The 20,520-nt window shown below is 49.1% G+C and overlaps 1 protein-coding gene across 12 annotated transcripts in view; it reads left to right on the top strand.

The window, feature by feature from the left end:
* INPP4A (inositol polyphosphate-4-phosphatase type I A) overlaps nucleotides 1–20,520 on the top strand; it is a 131,001-nt gene that overhangs the window by 58,193 nt on the left and 52,288 nt on the right. For all 12 annotated transcript variants that reach the window (XM_059078468.2, XM_067007146.1, XM_059078467.2 and 9 more), the window contains 3 exons: nucleotides 16,764–16,834; nucleotides 17,784–17,992; nucleotides 18,586–18,630. In XM_059078468.2, coding sequence (XP_058934451.1) covers nucleotides 17,887–17,992; nucleotides 18,586–18,630 — 151 coding nt within the window. In that variant the 5' untranslated portion in view covers nucleotides 16,764–16,834; nucleotides 17,784–17,886. The remainder of the gene's footprint in view (nucleotides 1–16,763; nucleotides 16,835–17,783; nucleotides 17,993–18,585; nucleotides 18,631–20,520) is intronic.

The raw sequence follows: 20,520 nt of genomic DNA, 5'->3' as shown, positions 1-20,520 counted from the left end.
CCGAGGAGCACGCCGTGAGGCTTGTCGCAGCCGTGGACCTTCTGGGAGAGAGAAGAGTGCATTGTCCCCAGCAGTGACGGGCGGCTCTCACAATGGACTGTGGCGCTCAGGGTCTGCACCATCTGTGTTCATGGTGTCCTGGGGAGCTCGCGCAACGGTCAGATGACAGAGGAAGCCCGCTGCATGGGAGTGAGAGGAGTGACGTAAAGGACACTGAGTCGATCCATCCCAAAAAAGAGCCTTCGGAATCCCTGCTTCCAGCACCCGCGGCGCCCCTGCTGGAACGGGGGGAACAGCACAGGGGAAGGTCTCAGAAGAGGTTTCACTAGCCCCAGAACGGCCCTCAGCGGGCTCACCGTTCATGTTTCCGCTACGTTTCTTGTGATGCGTTTCCTGAGCAAGCCTCCTTGTTCATCCCTGTGTCCCTGAGGCCTGGTCCACAAGAGACCTGAGACGGTCGGTTGATAGAGAAGAAAGCGCAGGAGGTGTGGAAGCCGGAGAGGGCAGGCACCTGGGGAAAGCGGCTGGAGGGTGGGTGCGGGCGAGAGAGGCTTATCGTGGCAGAGAGACCACAGCTGCTGCTCGTGCCGCGTGCCGCCCAGTAACACGTGTCTCCTCTCCTGGGAGTGAGCACCCCCACAGGCACTTGGAAGCAGTTTATTCAGGGCGCCTTAGCCTCAGCCTCGTTCCTGCTGAAATTCCCCTGAAGGTTCGTGGTTTGCTGGCGAGTCACAGGGCCTGAGCTGCAGTTCGAGACCGGGCTGTCCCCAAGACCCCCTGGAGGAGCTGGTTTTTAGGAAGGACACACGGGAAGTGAGAGAGCTGCCCTGTCGTCCAAAGAAGGGCGGCCTCACAGAGGGCAGCCGGCCGGGGAGGTCCCAAGAGCGAGGAGGCCGGGGCGGGAAGGGTCACAGGCTCGCCGGTGCTGACAGGCAGAGGGCTGTGGGGATCTCTGGGGAGGATGCCACCGGCACGAGTCGCTGATGGATTGGGTGTGGGTGTGAGAGGAAGGGGAGTCCAGGCGCTTGCACTGACCTTGTTTCTTGGCTGGAGCCAGTGCAGGGATGGAGCCGCCATCGACCGAGGTGGGAGAACTGAGGGGCCGGGGGATCGGGGCTGCGGCTGGAGCGGTCTGGGCTTGTCCTGCTCAGGGCACTGCCCTGCCTGTTGTCCCCGACCCCCGCCCCCCCCCCACTGTCCTTTAGAGCAGTGGTCCCCAACCTTCTTGGCACCAGGGACCGGTTTCGTGGAAGACAGGTTTTCCACGGACCCAGGTTTGGCGGGTGGGGAGCGGGGAGAGGATGGTCGGGGCGGTAACGCGAGCGATGGGGTGCGCCCGCCGCTCACCTCCTGCTGTGAGTCCGGTTCCTAACAGGCTGTGGAGCAGTACGGGTTGGGGGGTGGGGGACCCCTGCCTTAGAGGAATATCCACGGCCCACCCAGGGCCTGACTCTTCCCACTGGAGTCCAGAGATGTGCATTGAATCTGGGTTAAGGCACTAAATTCTGTCAGCTGCCATATTCATTAAGCTAATGAGGCAGGTTAGTTAATTAAATCGGGTGAACTCATTGCCACGCTACCTGTTCAGTGTCACTGTCAGCGAGCGGGACTTGGGGGAATGGGAGGACGCAGGAGGTGACAGATTGATTGTCCCCTGCCGAGCGCAGGCCCAGTGCAGCCCTGGGTCGGCTTGTCTTTGTCTGCAGGTGAGACTGTACACCACCTGCAGCACATTTCTTGTCCTGTGCTTGCCTTTCTAAGACACATCATTTTCTGGCAGTTAAATACCAGCAACACTGAACTGACGTTCTGCAGCTCTCTCACAGGTTAGGCCTCGTTCTCGGAGTCCCAGCCAAGGCCCGAGGCCCTCCCTGCACAGGGGCTAGAGCAGGAAGTAGGAGAGAGCTGGGTCCAAGGGGAAGGAGGAAGTGGCCTCCCCACAGGCTTTCTCTGGTACAGGGGAGCCTGGTTGCCACCCTCTGGAGAACAGAATCCCAAGGATGTCCAGCCCGAGGCACAGCCCTAGTGGTGGGGGCAGGGTCTCCTTCCACGCTCCCCTCTGACTGGGGCGCCGTGGATTCCGCCCACCAGCCGTCCCGTCCTCATCTTGCAGGTGAGGAAACCTCAGCCCAGGGGAGGCGCCCTGTGGAGGTGGCATGGCTCCCAGTGGCTGACACCAGTGCCCGGGCTCCCTCACCAGCCCCACCGCCTCCTGGAAGGGCCCTCCGTTCACACATTCCTTCCCAACAGCAGCCTGTAAGCCTAAATTTTAGGGATATTATTAGAAAATGTGATGACTATAAACTGAAGCACAGGGCTTCCCTGGTGGCGCGGTGGTTGAGAGTCCGCCTGCCGATGCAGGGGACGCGGGTTCGTGCCCCGGTCCGGGAAGATCCCACGTGCCGCGGAGGGGCTGGGCCCGTGAGCCATGGCCGCTGAGCCTGCGCGTCCGGAGCCTGTGCTCCGCAACGGGAGAGGCCGCAACGGTGAGAGGCCCGCATACCGCAAAAAAATAGGTAAACTGAAGCACAGCAAAGTGCCATGGACCTGGGGGAAGAGTTGTGGTTGGAGAACGCAGGGAGGCCGCAGAGTTGTACATGTGAAGAGGCTGAGCTGGAGGGAAGGCCTTCCCGGCTCGCAGATGCCCCAGGAAGAATGTAGCGTGGACCCAACACGTGGGAGGTTAGGAAAGCCCAGGAGAGAAGCTCAGCGTGTCGCACGGGGGCCTTTGGTGCCAGGCCCTGTGTGGGCTGTCATGTGTTTCTCTGTGTACTCGCTTGCTCCTCAGGGCATCCCTTGGTGGTAATCGTGAGTCTGAGGCTGGGAGAAGCTCAGTAGCTCTGTCACTCGTGCAGGAGGAGGGGTCTGAAGTGACATTGACTGAGCAGGTGCTTGGACTCACGGAACACCTCTGGGCCTCTGCTGGTTGACCCACGCATCCAGGTCCCAGAAGGGCAGGTGTCGAGCGCTGTGGACCAGAGTGTCTGGGGCCTGGTGGGCTTGGGGCCAGAGCATGGGGTGGGGGCCAGAGCACGGGCCCGGGGCCAAGCCCAAGGCCTGCCTGTGTGCCCCCTCAGAAGCCTCCCAGGTGCCCTCTGCCCTGGTCTCTGTTCCCGGGGCCTCTGGCCTTTCCTGCCCAGTTAATACCTGAGCCTTTGCCGCAGCCAGCATTCCTGGCTTTTTGTGGTGAGGAGGCATATTTGACTTTGTTTAAAAAATTAAGATCTTTCCTAGGCAGTTGGCTTTTTTAAACAGAAAAAAAGGAAGACCTGCTTGCTTCCACTATTCTTACGCATTTTTTTTTTTTTTTTTTTTTTTTGCGGTATGCGGGCCTCTCGCTGTTGTGGCCTCTCCCGCAGCGGAGCACAGGCTCCGGACGCGCAGGCTCAGCGGCCACGGCTCACGGGCCCAGCCGCTCCACGGCACGTGGGATCTTCCCGGACCGGGGCACGAACCAGTGTCCCCTGCATCGGCAGGCGGACTCTCAACCACCGCGCCACCAGCGAAGCCCCTCTTACGCATTTTTTTAAACATCTTTATTGGAGTATAATTGCTTTACAGTGTTGTGTCAGTTTCTGCTTTATAACAAAATGAATCAGCTATACATGTACGTATATCCCCATATCTCCTCCCTCTTGTGTCTCCCTCCCTCCCTCCCTCCCTACCCCACCCCTCTAGGTGGTCACAGAGCACTGAGCTGATCTCCCTGTGCTATGCAGCTGCTTCCCACTAGCTTATCTGCTTTACGTTTGGTAGTGTATATATGTCCATGCTGCTCTCTCACTTCATCCCAGCTTCCCCTCTTATGCATTTGAGGGTGGGGAGAGGCACGGGGGTGGGGGTGGGGGGGGTGGGGTGGAGCATCCAGTGGGCGGAGAAGTCCCCAAGGTGAGCAAATTAGAATAAAGGAGCCCTGACCCCCCCAGGGCCCCTCCTCCTGCCCCGCCTCCTGGAACACACCCTGTGCTCTGCTTCTGGTGGCTCCTCCCCACCCCACAGCCCATCTCGGCTTTACATCAGGTGGCAGAGGTTTCCGTAGTGTAACCTCTCTTCTGTAACCCTCCTTGGCAGCCTGCTCATGATTCCTGCTGCAGGAAAGGTGTGTGTGTGCCCCGCACCCCGGCAACAGGCTTCTCCGACCACAGCCATCCTGTCACTCTCCTTGCATCGGAACTCGATTGGCAGCATTTTCGTTTCTGAGTCTTCCCGTGGAAGCACACATTCATCCGTTCCAAATACAAGCCAGAGGAGTTTTCTGCTGCCATTAGCTGTTGTTCTGGAACATTCACTATCCGGGCCTTCCTGGTCCTTGCCCATGTGCCGGCTCTTCCTTTGCTGGTGACTGACCTGGGCAGGTGCCCGGGAGCTGTTTGACACTGGCCGCTCTGAGCCTGCCCTCCGGCCAGCACTGCCTTCTCCCTGGAGTGCAGCCTCCAGTTTGCTGCTCACCCTTGCCCTTGGCCGTTGCACAGACGCTGCTCCTGTTCCTGTGTTGGCCTGCCCACCCCTCTTGCCCCAGCTGCCGTGACTCTGCCCCTTCCATTTTTGTCATTGGCAGCTGCCCCCCAGCCACCATGTGCCCGCCCCCCGGGTTTGTACCCACGCTGTTGTCTTTCTCTCATTTGCTGGGCTTTTAGGAATTGGTGGCCCTGAAGTCCCCAGCATATCAAGTTTCCTCTTGGGTGTAGACCAGGGAGCCCTGGGTGGCCTCAATTCCCAGTGGACTCCAGGGAACCCGTGGGACCAGAGGTTGATTTTGGTGGCAGTGGTAGTGATGGGTCCCTTTTTCTCTCTTGGTTGGATTAACAGCTCTGAGGCCACCTCAGAGAACTTGCTTTCTCAAGTAATACTAAGGCCAGCCTCCACCTTAGGGTGTGTCTGGAGTGGTGAGGCCCAGGCCTCGCCGGGGGGTATCGGGGTGGGAGAGGGGCAGGAGAGAAATGAGGGTGTCCTGAGCCTGACCTGGAGCTAGAGAGGGAATGATTTGTCTGGTTGACTACCTGCCGAAGTGGATTTTTTAATTCTCTGTGCTCCTCTCATTTTCGGGAACTCTTCCTGCCACCTGTGGGTGTTTTTCTCATGAACTGGGCTACCTCATCCAGAGCACAAAACATCATTCTTTCCCAAGCATTGTGCAGTAAGTTTTTTTTTTTTTTTTTTTTTTTTTTTTTTTATGATTTCTTCTGTGGTATTGAAAATCTTACAGGTGGAATTGCTGGGTCATATGGTAACTCTTTGTTTAACCTTTTGAGCAACTGCCAGACTTTTCCAAAGTAACTGCACCACTTTGCAGTCCCACGTGCAATGTATGAAGGTTCTAATTTCTCTATATCCTCTCCAACACTTGTTATCATCTGTCTTTTTTTTTTTAATCATAGCCATCTTGGAGTGTGCAAAGTAGTATCTCATCATGGTTTTGATCTACATTTCCCTGATGACTAATGACATTGAGCATCTTTTTTCTTTTAATTAATTAATTAATTTTTTGGCTGCATTGGGTCTTCGTTGCTGTGCGAGGGCTTTCTCTAGTTGTGGCAATCAGGAGCTACTCTTCGTTGCAGTGTGCAGGCCTTTCATTGCCATGGTTTCTCTCGTTCTGGAGCATGGGCTCTAGGCACACGGGCTCAGTAGTTGTGGCTCACAGGCTCTAGAGCGCAGGCTCAGTAGTTGTGGCACATGGACTTGGCTGCTTCGCGGCATGTGGGATCTTCCTGGACCAGGGCTTGAACCCATGTCCCCTGCATTGGCAGGTGGATTCTTAACCACTGCGCCACCAGGGAAGTCTCCACTGAGCATCTTTTATTAGCCATTTGTATATCTTCTTTGGAAAAATGTCTCTTCAGATCCTTTGCTCATTTTTTTTTTTCACACACAAACACTGTATTTTATTTTTACAAGAGATAAATAAACTGACACCAAGCATTGTAAATGGATGACCACAACAAAAGCAAAAATGATTGCAATTACCAAACACGAAACACACTCATACTGTGTCATAATATTGACATTCAGCCCAGTAATCCTCCACTGTAACAGCTCCTTTACTTTGTATATTTGTATATTTTTGCCTCTGAGTCCTTGTGGGTTTTTTGTTTTTAATTCAAACAGAAAGTCACAAAAATTATAATCATCCTCATCAGTTGACTCAGTCCCATGTAATTAATTTTTTTTCATCTTGATCTTTTGTTAGCACTTTTATGAATTCATCAGTTTTCCATTAGAGTTCTGAAAATGCTTATTCATTCAGTTCAGCAGTATAGCTAGTTACCAGAAACCTGTGCTTGTCAGAGTCTTTTCCATGAATTCCTTGAAGATGAAACCCTTTTATAGGAACATTTTTGCAAAAGCATCAGAGTATACCTGGAACCGTCTGTAAATGACAAAAGACTGAAAAATGACCACAGTTAAAGATTTGATGAAAGTTCATAATAATGCAATTGACAAGGAAATTTAGTTATTTCTGCGATATACATTTTAAAGTAATAACTAGAATTATGACTTATAACATTATACTAGAACATACAAGATTTTTAGAAATTTCATGTAATGTCTGAAACATTTATATTAACATATTTCCATACAAATAACCCAAAGAAAGTTTAGTATTAGGTGTTTTTTTGTGTTTTTTTTTTATACAGCAGGTTCTTATTAGTCATCAATTTTAAACACATCAGTGTATACATGTCAATCCCAATCTCCCAATTCATCACACACCCCCACCCCGCTGCCACTTTCCCCCCTTAGTGTCCATACATTTGTTCTCTACATCTGTGTCTCTATTTCTGCCCTGCAAACCGGTTCATCTGTACCATTTTTCTAGGTTCCGTATACATGTGTCAATATACGATATTTGTTTTACTCTTTCTGACTTACTTCACTCTCTGTGACAGTCTCTGGGTCCATCATGTCTCAACAAATGACTCAATTTCATTTCTTTTTATGCCTGAGTAATATTCCATTGTGTATATGTACCACAACTTCTTTATCCATTTGTCTGTCGATGGGCATGTAGGTTGCTTCCATGACCTGGCTATTGTAAATAGTGCTGCAAAGAACATTGGGGTGCATGTGTCTTTTTGAATTATGGTTTTCTCTGGGTATATGCCCAGTAGTGGGATTGCTGGGTCATATGGTAATTCTATTTTTGGTTTTTTAAGGAACCTCCGTACTGTTCTCCATAGTGGCTGTATCAATTTACATTCCCACCAACAGTGCAAGAGCATTCCCTTTTTTCCACACCCTCTCCAGCATTTGTTGTTTGTAGATTTTCTGTTGATGTCCATTCTAACTGGTGTGAGGTGATATCCCATTGTAGTTTTGATTTGCATTTCTCTAATAATTAGTGATGTTGAGCAGCTTTTCATGTGCTTCTTGGCCATTTGTATGTCTTCTTTGGAGAAATGTCTATTTAGATCTTCTGCCCATTTTGGGATTGGGTTGTTTCTTTAATATTGAGCTGCATGAGCTGTTTATATATTTTGGAGATTAATCCTTTGTCCGCTGATTCATTTGCAAATATTTTCATCCATTCTGAGGGTTGTCTTTTCGTCTCATTTATGGTTTCCTTTGCTGTGCAAAAGCTTTGAAGTTTCATTAGGTCCCATTTATTCATTTATTTCCATTACTCTAGGAGGTGGATCAAAAACGATCTTGCTGTGATTTATGTCAGAGTGTTCCTCCTATGTTTTCCTCTAAGAGTTTGATAGTGTCCGATCTTATATTTAGGTCTCGAATCCATTTTGAGTTTATTTTTGTGTATGGTGTTAGGGAGTGTTCTAATTTCATTCCTTTACATGTAGCTGTCCAGTTTTCCCAGCACCACTTATTGAAGAGACTGTCTTTTCTCCATTGCATATCTTTGCCTCCTTCGTCATAGATTAGTTGACCATAGATGCGTGGGTTTATCTCTGGGCTTTCTTGTCTTGTTCCATTGATCTATGTTTCTGTTTTTGTGCCAGTACCATATTGTCCTGATTACTGTAGCTTTGTAGTATAGTGTGAAACCAAGGAGTCTGATTCCTCCAGCTCCGTTTTTTTCCCTCAAGACTGCTTTGGCTCTTCAGGGTCTTTTGTGTCTCCATACAAATTTTAAGATGATTTGTTCTAGTTCCATAAAAAATGCCATTGGTAATTTGGTAGAGATTGCACTGAATCTGTAGATTGCTTTGGGTAGTATAGTCATTTTCACAATATTGATTCTTCCAATCCAAGAACATTTTATATCTCTCTATCTGTTGGTATCATCTTTAATTTCTTTCATCAGTGTCTTATAGTTTTCTGCATACAGGTCTTTTGTCTCCCTAGGTAGGTTTATTCCTAGATATTTTATTCTTTTTGTTGCAGTGGTAAATGGGAGTGTTTCCATAGTTTCTCTGTCAGATTTTTTGTCATTAGTGTGTAGGAATGCAGGAGATTTCTGTGCATTAGTTTTGTATCCTGCAACTTTACCAAATTCATTGATTAGCTCTAGTAGTTTTCTGGTGGCATCTTTAGGATTTTCTATGTATAGTATCATGTCATCTGCAAACAGTGACAGTTTTACTTCTTCTTTTTCAATTTGTATTCCTTTTATTTCTTTTTCTTCTCTGATTGACGTGGCTAGGACTTCCAAAACTGTGTTGAATAATAGTGGTAAGAGTGGACACCCTTGTCTCGTTCCTGATCTTAGAGGAAGTGCTTTCAGTTTTTCACCATTGAGAATGATGTTTGCTGTGGGTTTGTCATATATGGCCTTTATTATGTTGAGGTAGGTTCCCTCTATGCCCACTTTCTGGAGAGTTTTTATCATAAAAGGCTGTTGAATTTTGTCAGAAGCTTTCTGCATCTATTGAGATGATCATATGGTTTTTATTCTTCAATTTGTTAATATGGTGTATCACATTGATTGTTTTGTGTATATTGAAAAATCCTTGCATCCCTGGGATAAATCCCACTTGATCATGGTGTATGATCCTTTTAATGTGTTGTTGGATTCTGTTTGCTAGTATTTAGTTGAGGATTTTTGCATCTATATTCATCAGTGATATTGGTCTGTAATATTCTTTTTTTGTAGTATCTTTGTCTGGTTTTGGTATCAGGGTGATGGTGGCCTCATAGAATGAGCTTGGGAGTGTTCCTTCCTCTGCAATTTTTTGAAAGAGTTTGAGAAGGATGGGAGTTAGCTCTTCTCTAAATGCTTGATAGAATTCACCTGTGAAGCCATCTGGTCCTGGACTTTTGTTTGTTGGAATATTTTTAATCACAGTTTCGGTTTCTTTAATTGATGGGTCTGTTCATATTTTCTGTTTCTTCCTGGTTGAGTCTTGGAAGGTTATACCTTTCTAAGAATTTGTCCATTTCTTCCAGGTTGTCCATTTTATTGGCATAGAGTTGCTTGCAGTAGTCTCTTAGGATGCTTTGTATTTCTGTGGTGTCTGTTGTAACTTCTCCTTTTTCATTTCTAATTTTATTGATTTGAGTCCTCTCCCTCTTTTTCTTGATGAGTCTGGCTAACGGTTTATCAATTTTGTTTATCTTCTCAAAGAACCAGCTTTTAGTTTTATTGATCTTTGCTGTTGTTTTCTTTGTTTCTATTTCATTTATTTCTGCTCTGATCTTTATGATTTCTTTCCTTCTGCTAACTTCGGGTTTTGTTTTTTCTTCTTTCTCTAGTTCCTTTAGGTGTAAGGTTAGATTGTTTACTTGAGATTGTTCTTGTTTCTTGAGGTAGGCTTGTATAGCTATAACCTTCCCTCTGAGAACTGCTTTTACTGAATCCTATAGGTTTTGGGTCGTCGTGTTTTCATTGTCATTTGTCTCTAGGTATTTTTTTATTTCCTCTTTGATTTCTTCAGTGATCTCTTGTTTGTTTAGTAACGTATTGTTTAGCCTCTATGTGTTTGTGTTTTTTACGTTTCTTTTCCCTGTAATTCATTTCTAATCTCATAGTGTTGTGGTCTGAAAAGATGGTTGATATGATTTAAATTTTCTTAAATTTACTGAGGCTTGATTTGTGACCCAAGATGTGATCTATCCTGGAGAATGCTCTGTGCACACTTGAGAAGAAAGTGTAATCTGCTGTTTTTGGTTGGAATGTCCTGTAAATATCAATTAAATCTATCTGGTCTGTTGTGTCATTTAAAGCTTCTGTTTCCTTATTTATTTTCATTTTGGATGATCTGTCCGTTGGTGTAAGTGAGGTGTTAAAGTCCCCCCACTATTATTGTGTTACTGTTGATTTCCTCTTTTATAGCTGTTAGCAGTTGCCTTATGTATTGAGGTGCTCCTATGCTGGGTGCATATTTATTTATAATTGTTATATCTTCTTCTTGGATTGATCCCTTGATCATTATGCAGTGTCCTTCCTTGTCTCTTGTAACATTCTTTATTTTAAAGTCTATTTGATATGAGTATAGCTAATCCAGCTTTCTTTGATTTCCATTTGCATGGACTATCTTTTTCCATCCCCTCAGTTTCAGTCTGTATGTGTCCCTAGGTCTGAAGTGGGTCTCTTGTAGACAGCATATATATGGGTCTTGTTTTTATATCCATTCAGCAAGTCTGTGTCTTTTGGTTGGAGCATTTAATCCATTCACATTTAAGGTAATTATCGATACGTATGTTCCTATGACCATATTCCTAATCGTTTTGGGTTTGTTTTTGTAGATCCTTTTCTTCTCTTGTGTTTCCCACTTAGATAAGTTCCTTTAGCCTTTGTTGTAGAGCTGGTTTGGTGGTGCTGAATTCTCTTAGCTTTTGCTTGTCTGTAAAGCTTTTGATTTCTCCATCGAATCTGAATGAGATCCTTGCCGGGTAGAGTAATCTTGGTTGTAGGTTCTTCCCTTTCATCACTTTAAGTATATCATGCCACTCCCTTCTGGTTTGTAGAGTTTCTGCTAAGAAATCAGCTGTTAAACCTTAGGGGAGTTCCCTTGTATGTTATTTTTTGTTTTTCCCTTTGCGCAGTAAGTTTTAACTTGTGATTGTAATTTTTATTTTTATTTTTTTATTATTTTTAAAAATATTTATTTATTTATTTTTGACTGCATTGGGTCTTCGTTGCTGCGTGCAGGCTTTCTCTAGTTGCAGAGAGTGGGGGCCACTCTTAGTTGTGGTGAGTGGGCTTCTCATTTCGGTGGCTTTTCTTGTTGAGCACGGGCTCTAGGCACAGGCTTCAGTAGATGTGGCGCGCGGACTCAGTAGTTGTGGCTCGCGGGCTCTAGAGCACAGGCTTAGTAGTAGTGACACACGTGCTTAGTTGCTCCGCGGCATGTGGGATCTTCCCGGACCAGGGCTCAAACCCATGTCCCTTGTATTCTCAGGCAGATTCTTAACCACTGTGCCACCACGGAAGCCCCTGTGATTTTTATTTTCATCGTAACCATTTATTGAGTGCCTGGAAAGCACCAGACTTTCGTCAAGGTAACTAACATTAGCTGCTCTAACAACCACCTACTCCCCCCAGTCTCCCACAGCACAGGTTTATTTCTTAGTCAGGTTAAGCTCAGCATAGGTCGTGTGTGGGGAAGTGGTGGGGCAGGAGCTCTGCCTGCCCCACAGTCTGGGGACCTAGTTTCCTTCCACTGAGTGACTCCACCTTACCCTGGGGCCGTGGAATTGCCCACCAGGCCCCTGCACATAGCAGGGAGTCCAGGGAAGAGGGTATCCCACGACCACTTCCCTGTCCTCATCTCAGCTGGTGTACATCCTTCTGCAGTGGTCACATGCCGCTGGAGGGAGCATTCTGTCAGTGAGCCTGGTGGCAGGTGTGGTCTGCCTCGGACCTTGATGGTTTCTTACCCAGTAGGTGCTTGTTAGACCCCTCATCTATGTTTAGGCTTGAGCTAGGGACCCAGGAGGATATGGAGGAAGCAAGGACTTTAGGCCTGTCGTCCATGAGACACAGGTGCCTGGCTGGCTATTCTGCTGCCACACAGGAAGTCCATTGTCCTGAGGTGTAGACCGCCTGGTGGGTTAGCAAGCCTCTGCGAGGAAATGTTTGCAAACTCTGGTTTGGCTCCTTGATGTCTGAAAGCCAGTACTCGAGAGCCAAGTGCTGGCAGGAACGAAAAGACTGCTTTGTTTAGGAGGCTGGCATCCTGGGGAGATGGGGGACTTGTGTCCAGAAACCAACTCCAAAGATTCTGCTCGACCATGAAAGTTTTTAAAGAAGAATCATTGGGGGAGGGGCTCAGAGTCTTCTTTATCTTCCACCTTGTGCAGACTTTCTTCTCATTGGCTGGTGGTGAGGTGACGGGGCGGCGCTCCAGGAATCTGGTGCTCAGCCAGAAGTTACCGTCCTCCACCTGGGTGGGGTCTTAGTTCCTGCAGAAGAACTCAGAGATATTTTGTTATATATATTCCTTGAGGGGGAACCGGGACCCCGCCCCAAGGCTGCACTGTTGTGTCCTGACTGCTCCTCCCTTGTCTCTGCATCCCCTCCCTTCCCTGATTAGCAGCTGTTTGACTCTGCCCTTTGGAGCTCCGGGAAGGTCAAGGAGGCTGAATGAAGCCCATTTCCTACGAACAAGAAACAGGGGACACGGAAAGGACTTGTACCCAGCAGGGCCCCACCGGGTCCTGCTCCGTTGCAGAAGGGCTGTTGGCTGCAGGGGAGGGAGGCTTCCTGCAGGAAGGGGCCGCTGTCTCTCTTGGGTTATAACCAGTGATTTTCGGTGCCAGCGATCAGTGTGACACCTCATCCACCAGTGACCGTGGCCATCCTGGATTGGGGGGTCTCAGAGAAAGCGCTTCCTCTTTCTCACTCGTGAACTAGCCTCCTCCTCAAGGGCTGCTCTGACTTATCTTTCGTCTGACCTTCCCTCTTGGAGAGCAGAGCACTGGGAAGGGTTGCCCTTGGCCCGTTTGCTGCCCACAGCAGTGACAGCGATGGGGTGGGGCGGGCTGGGGTGGCAGGGAGAGAGCCAGTGGTACGGGGGCTTCTGGCTTTGGGTTGATGCCAGTAGTTCATCCTTTACCTCCACTTGACCTTGAGGAAGTCACCCTGCCTGGATTTCCATGCTCGTCCATGCAACTCCTTTTTAAGATGATTTTGAGAAGACCCCAGTGTTCTGACAGATACCAGTGGAGCTGGCCTCCCCCCTCAACTCCTGCTCAGCAGAGGTTACTGAGCCCAGAGGGGCCTGCAGACCCCTGCCAGGCCTGAGGCACCTTGTTCTGTGGAGGAGGAGGGCAGGCCTTCCCAAGACCGGTTCCTCTAGAAGCTTCCAACAGTCATTGGTGACCCTCAGGAGCCCCACGAAGCCGTGTGAGTCACAGTGTCCTCTCCGCAGACTTGCTGATGCTCCCTCGGCCACGTCTCCGTGCCCCCACTGGGCGGAAGGGGCGTCATCGGCTTTGCTTCTGATTTGATGGAAGGGGTCACACGTCTCCCACAGAGTCAGGAGCCGAGGCAGTCAGTTTCATGAGTTACTGCTTCTCTCCTGCCCCGAAGAAAAAAAATTTCAGTCTCCTAAACAACTCCCACACCCTCTCTGTCCTCTTTAAGTTATTTTTCTTGCTAATGAGCTCTGGTCTTCAAATGGGGCTAGGAGGAAAACCAGGGACCTTGGGAATATCAGAATCCTTGGAGAATTACCTTCAATTAATGAGGCTAATAGAGGGACGTCTAGTTCAGCTGTGCAAATCAGCTTCGTGTTCTGGGTCCTGATGACTTAAATCGCAGATCCTAATTAGATGCCCCCAAATAACCGTGAGGTGGCTTCTAAGGTCCTTGTGAACTAAAAGCTTCTCTGGTCTGTGAATTCTGTTACTTGTAAAATTAGCCTGTAGATGTTCCCCTTCAAGCATTTCTGTCCCCTGAGTCTCATGGTACCAACCACCCTCCAGGGGAAGGGACGGGCCAGTGGGGACCCTGCAAGGGCAGGGGGGAGGGGAGCCTCCCTTGGGCTGGCGGGATGTCGGGGTACAGATGTTGTCCTCTGTTAGGTGGCATGTCTCCACTGTCCCGAGTGAAGGGGGGGCGACAGCAGCTCACTAACAGCTGAGCAGGGCAGCCAGGTGGGGCGAGGGGATGCCGTGGACACACAGGGAAAGGTCACGCTCCAGGTGCCGCCTCTACCTCTGGCCAGCGTGGCGGCAGCTTTCAGTGACGCGGGAGGATGCCAGTAAGCTGAGAAAGACAACGTTTCCCTGTGGTCACGCCCCCAGACGTGGCCCTCGTCTTGGTGTGGTCTCCTGCTGGCTCTGTCCCGTCTTTTTAAATGGCTTTAACCAGAGAACAGGTAGAACATTTCATTAAAGACACATAAGATGCAGAAACGACATAAACACTTTTTCATGCTATGTTGTCTTTATTATAGTCATTAAAGGAATCCGCCTTTCTATTGGGTATAAAGATCATTTCAGGTCTTCCCTGGTGGCACAGTGGTTGAGAGTCCGCCTGCCGATGCAGGGGACACGGGTTCGTGCCCCGGTCCGGGAAGATCCCACGTGCTGCGGAGCGGCTGGGCCCGTGAGCCGTGGCCGCTGAGCCTGCGCGTCCGGAGCCTGTGCTCCGCAGTGGGAGAGGCCACGACAGTGAGAGGCCTGCATACTGCAAAAAACAGAAAAAAAAGAAAAGAAAAGATCATTTCATATACAGCTCAGTGAATTTCCCCACAGTGAAGTCACTCATGGAACCAGCACCCACATGAGGAGACAACACACACCAGAGCCCACAAGCCTCCTCCCACCCTCCCCGGTCAGTCCTGCCCCTCAGAGACACCACTGTCCTGACTTCTGACACCACAGACTCGTTTGGCCAGTGTCCAAACTTCATAGGGGTGGAATTGCCTAGAACATGCTCTCGTGGGTCTGGGTTTCCCCCTTGACATTGTTCCTAAGAGCCATCTGTGTTGTTTTGTCCATTCTACTGTTGATGGACACTTGGATTGTTTCTAGTTTTTGAATATTATAAATGTTACTGCTTTAAGTGTTGGGTATTTTTGCTTTTTGTTTTTTAGATTTATTTTTTTATTTGGTCGCACCGTGCGGCTCGCAGGATCTTAGTTCCCCAGCCAGAGATTGAACCCGGGCCCTGGCAGTGAAAGTACCAAGTCCTAACCACTGGAATTCCGCCAGGGAATTCCCAGCTTTAAGGGCTCTTTGCAGCTTTTTTTTTTTTTTTTTTGTTGGTGACCCTAAGTGTGCGTTTCTGGTAGCAGTTGCTCTCTGAGTTACCTACCGGGTCACGTTCAGTGTGGGTAGAGGTACTGCCAGTTTTCCAGCATGGCTGCACTCCACTAGCAGTGTATCAGGACCCCATTTATTCTGTCCACGTCTTTGCTAGCATGTGGTCCTGTCTGTCTTTTTCATTTTAGCTATTCTAATGGGTATGCAGACGTATCTCATGGTTACAGTTAGCATTGTCCTGATGGCTAATGAGGTTGAAGGACTTCTTATGTGTGTTGCCTTTCTTGTGATCACTTTAGCAGCCCTATGGTGGTGTTTCTTATAGACGTTCCAGAATGCACTTCTCTGTAGCGGGGCCTTTAGATTGGTTCCAGTGTTCGTCATTACAAGCAATGCTACAATTAGCATCTCTGGACCACTGGCCAGAATTCTGTTAGTGTTTACGGATTTTGATAAATAGTATCAAATTGGTTTCTGAAATGTTCGAACCTCTCTAAAATGTTATCAACAGTATAGGAGAGCCCTATAGAGTTTCCCCTAGGTCCGCCAGCAAAGCACATTCTCATTAGAAGAGCAAACAAACCTCTTTTGGACGCCTGCTTTAGGTAACTAAAGGTGTACTTAGCATTGCTTTCCTCATTATGATTGAGTTTGGTCACTTTTCCAAAGTATTTTCTACACGTATCCCTCTTTTATGAATTCATACCTTTTGCCACTTGCATTTTTAGTGGGTGGTTTTTTCTGTCAAGTTGTGTAAGCATTGCTGTAAAACACAGATGTTAGTACTGCAGGTACTTTCCCAGTCTGTTCCACTGTCATTGCGTAGTCTTGACTTGTGTGCCTTTTGATGTCAGCAAACTGGTGAGTCTTCCCCTTGGTTACTTCTTCGGGGCCTCCCCGGCCAGGCTACTGCCCTCTCTGCTGAGGTGCCCAGGGCCCCCGGCTGCCCCAGTGGGAGGGGGGGGGGGGAGCACAGCCTGCAGGGAATGTCGGGTTTGTCCGAGGGCTGTGCGCGCTGACCCTCCTGTCGTCTCCACCACGGACTCTGGACGTTTCAGATGCTCTCGCCCTGGGCCCTGCGGTCTGCCCTACGGCCCCCAGCAGTGCTGGAGCCAGTCGGAGCCTGGGTGTTCTGATCCGCGGGGGCGACGGGCTGGCAGCGAGGTGGGGTTTGCAGAGCCCGCTCCCGTCCTTGCACATTTGCTTCTCACTGCAGCCCCGTGAGGTGGGTACAACCACCTTCATCTTAGACACCAAAAAGCAGAGCCTCAGAGGCACCCAGGTTCTCCCAGGGCCTGACATTTGTGAGCAGGCAGCCTGGGCCTCGGGCTCTCTCTCTCCTCCTTTCCCTGAACCACATCCCAGCTGCCCAGCAGGCCCTTTAGGGCTGTCCCCGCTTCCCCTGGATCACCCCAGGACGGGGGATAGGAATGGACACTTTCCGTTTCTCATTCTTTGGGGCTTTGTGCAAAACCTTTGGTTTGGGGCCAAAAGGTTAGATTGGGGTGTGAAGCTCAAAGGAACCTGTAGTAGCTCTTGGCTTCCCCACATTTCTAGGCGTTAAAATTGTAACATATCAGTACATTATAATAAGCATTCTCGAGAACTTCACGTCTGACTAGCTTGTTAAGTTTATAATTTTCTATTTTTAGATGATGGATTTGGATGTGCTTCTGTGAAGAAATGCCACGTGTCTCTACTGGTCCAAGAACGAACATGTCCAGTAAGTTAGTTGCTGTGTGAATTAACCCAAGAGTGGGGACACAGGCCCTTCACGTGCAAAGGCATTGATGCACTTTGAGAAGACAGGGGCATCTGGATATGTGGGGACCTTTGAGAGGGGTTATTAGTCTAACTATCTTAACTCCTAGAGGTTGGTTCCTTCCGGAGACAGCAGGGATTGTAGCATATAGGGTTAGAAGAATATGTGAAACTCCCTCCTTGCTGGATAACCCACTTCTCAGAGCAGAAAGTGCATTCTGTGCTGGGCCGCAGCATCTGTGTGGCTCAGCCTGCAGTGGCCCTTTGCCCAGAGACCTCCATATCCACAGCACAGCACCATCCACTGAGGCGTAGATTGTCGCGTTTTGTGGGAAAGAAAGCCTGAGTCCGACACACGTCAAGTTCCTGTACCCCTGGGAGGGTGAGAGCAAGGTTGGAGACATGCCTTTGGTCTCCACTGTTCTGCTGGGCTGTCCTGGTCAGTGGGCAGCAGGCCTCTCCTTGCATCTCTTATCTTTCTAATAGAGATGGTAGTGAGCTGATATATGTTTGTAAAGAGTCTCTGAGACTTTCCAGTGGAAAACCATAATAAAGCAAGCCAGAAAATATCAAGGGCCATAGTTTATGATTAGATCTAAGCCATCATTTAACGTGGCACGTCTCTGTTGAAGAGAACATGATTGCTTTACGGGATCCCACAGACGGACCGTGCTGGTGTGTGTGTGTGAGTACAGAGGAAGTGACTAGGCGGGGCCTAGCTCATTGGACTCTCCGTCCTGGCTCCCCATCTGCCAGAGGACCCTGGCTTTGCCGCGTCTTGTCCATGTAGGTCACGTGCCCTCTCCATGAGAGCACAGTGTCTCTTCGTCACCATCCCTGTTTTTTTTGTTGTTGTTGTTCGTTTTTTTTTTTTTTTTTTTTAAAAAACAGTGTTTGTTTTTATTTCTCAGGACTACTGCCACCATAGGGGACTAGGGATTGGTGACAGCGCTTCCCGGGGAATCAGGCACGGTCTGACCCAGGAACAGGAAGCACATTGTCACCAATGACATCATGACAGCAAGAGAGCACAGTCCTCGCCATGGCACCAGGGCCCGTGCGATGCAGCGGGCTTCCACCATCGACGTGGCAGCCGACCTGCTTGGCCTCTCTCTGACAGGTGAGCCTCAGCGGGCCTGCCCGCGGGTCCCACACTGTGGCAGCCCTGGGAGGGCCAGGCCTGGCATCCCTGTGCTTGCGCTGGAATAGGGGGAAGTCAGCCCTCTTCCTGGGAATTGCTTCCACTGGAACCTGCCCGCCATCAGTTTTCCAGTTTGCGTGGGCACCTCCAGGACTCATTTGCCGATAGGTAACGTGGGAATGTCCACGGTGCCTGTCTGGCAAGTGCCCAGACCATAATAAAAGCCCTTTGTGTTGTGAGTGTACAGACCCGAGTGGGAGGGAGGGGGTTTGGTCCTCGGGGTCAGAGACTTCTTAGGAATCTCAAAATAAAATGTTTAGAAAACAAAGAAATCATCTCATCTAACAGTGTGTGAGGGAAAAGGAAGCAGAGCATTGGGTTTTTCTTCCCAGTTTTATTGGGAAGTAATTGACATATGTCACTATAAGGTTAAGATATACAGCTTGATGGTTTAATTTATACATATTATGAAATGATTGCCACCAGTGTGTTGAATTTTTTGCATCAAATCTGAAAGCAGGGAAGAGTTTATTAAGGGTGATTTTTTTTTCTGTCATTTCTTTTTTATCCAGGAAGTATACAAGATCCAGATGAGCCCATTTTGGAATTCAGCTTAGGTAGGTGTCTTCTAAATTTTCTTGTCTTAAAATATACGTTGCTTAAAAACAAAAACAAGCACTCCGCGACTGGCAGGAGTCTATCTCAGAGACCTTGCTTCTGCCCCACTGCTGCTCCAGTGCTTCTGAGGAGATGAAGCTCGAGGCTGTTGTGAACCTCCTGTGGGTGGGAGGGAACCTCGGGGGGGTGGGCTGCCTGCCTGCCTGCCAGCGGGGGGCTCACTCATGTCTCCTCAGCAGTCTCCTCCCTGCCGGCAGGCAGTGGGGGGGGGCGGGAGGTAAGCCCACCCAGAGCTGCAAAGACAGCCTCCCCTCCCCTCTCCTACCCCCTGGGAGGGCCAGGGACGGGTGAGGAAACGGGGCTTAGGGCCAGCGTTGTGCGCGCGTGGCCGCAAGGCCCTGTGGGGTTGCGTTTAGCCCTCCAGCCCTTGGATCCCTGCTCCGTGCGTGGAGGAGCTGACCCCCCCCCCCCCCGGTGCTGTCCCTCTCCCGAGCATCAGGTGAGACAGTGTGCCCACCCCTGCCCGTGGGCTGCACTGGCTCCGGGCTCCGGCAGTGTGGCTCATCGCAGAAGCTTCTGCTCCAAGGCCCGACGCTCTTCAGCGTCCCTCTCCCCGTGTCCGTGGAAGTCTGCCGAGGGGCACGCGCCCACCTCGCCCTCCCTACCCTTCTTCCTCTCGTCCGAATTCTGTTGGGCTTATTTCTCCAGGCCGGAGGCTCTCTCTGGAGAAGGTAAACCACCCACTCGCCACCGCCCCCCCCCGGCCCACAAAGAGACGCAGAGATGCTGGCCTGCAACCCAGTCACAATAGGCCGGCCGGCCACCCATTCACTGTCACGGAGCCCGCAGAGCCCACCATACACCGCAGCCTCCTGATACCGCATGCTTAGAAACAAATGGACTTTGATTTGTGTCCGCAGAGATTGGTGCATGCATGTTGATTGCAGCTTTGTTTGTAACATCCAGCACTGGAAACAACGTCCATCAGCAGGAAGATTAACTATGTTACATGCGTACCACAGACAGCCGCTCAGCAGGGAAAAGGACCAGTCACTGGTACACACACGCCGCGGGTGCATCCCAGAAGCACCGCGCAGAGTGAGAGAAGCCGTAATAAGGGCCGTGTGGTGTGTCATTCCATTTCTGTGAAACTCAGAAGGATGAATCTGTAGTGAGAGGAAACAGGCTGATGGTTATCTGGGAGTGGGTGTGTGGACTGACTGGGAAGGAGCACAGGAGCCCTTTGGGGTGATGGGGGTGCTCTGTGTCTGGACAGTGGTGGTGGGCCTGTGGGTGTGTATGCTGGTCAAAACTCACTGAGTGCTGTACTTAGAATGGGTGCGTTCTGCACACAAATTATACCTCAGAGGTGATTTAAACCAAAATGAAAGCATAGATCACTAGACCTTTGTGGAAGGCCCACCGCATGAAAGACAGAAAAAAATAGAACTGGGAAGAAACAGAGACGTTGAAGAAAGAAGAAAACATCAAAGAAATTATAATGTGTATCCTCAAGAGAAGATGGTGTATCCATAAAAAACCCAGGAAACTATGAAGAAAAACAACAACTGAAGAACATGTACAGTCTGAGAAATTTAAAATGTAACAGAGTATTTTAAAATTCAATAAAGCTTGGAAGATATTTGAGGAATTATCCCAGAAAGTAAAATTTTAAGAGCAAACTAGAAAATGGGAGAGGAATGGAAACTTAGCAAATTCAGGAGGCTCAACATTTAGAAGAGAAAATAAGAAAGAATGTAAGGGAGGAAATTAACAAGAAATAATACAGGCATCTCTCAGAACCACAGAGCGCATAACAAGGCACGTCATGGTGAAATTTCAGAGCACTGGGAATAAAATGAAGATCCTAAAAACTTCCAGAGAGGAAA

Source organism: Kogia breviceps, chromosome 11 (genome assembly GCF_026419965.1).
Source record: "Kogia breviceps isolate mKogBre1 chromosome 11, mKogBre1 haplotype 1, whole genome shotgun sequence".
Lineage (NCBI taxonomy): Eukaryota > Metazoa > Chordata > Mammalia > Artiodactyla > Physeteridae > Kogia > Kogia breviceps.
This window is presented reverse-complemented; position numbering and strand designations above follow the sequence as displayed.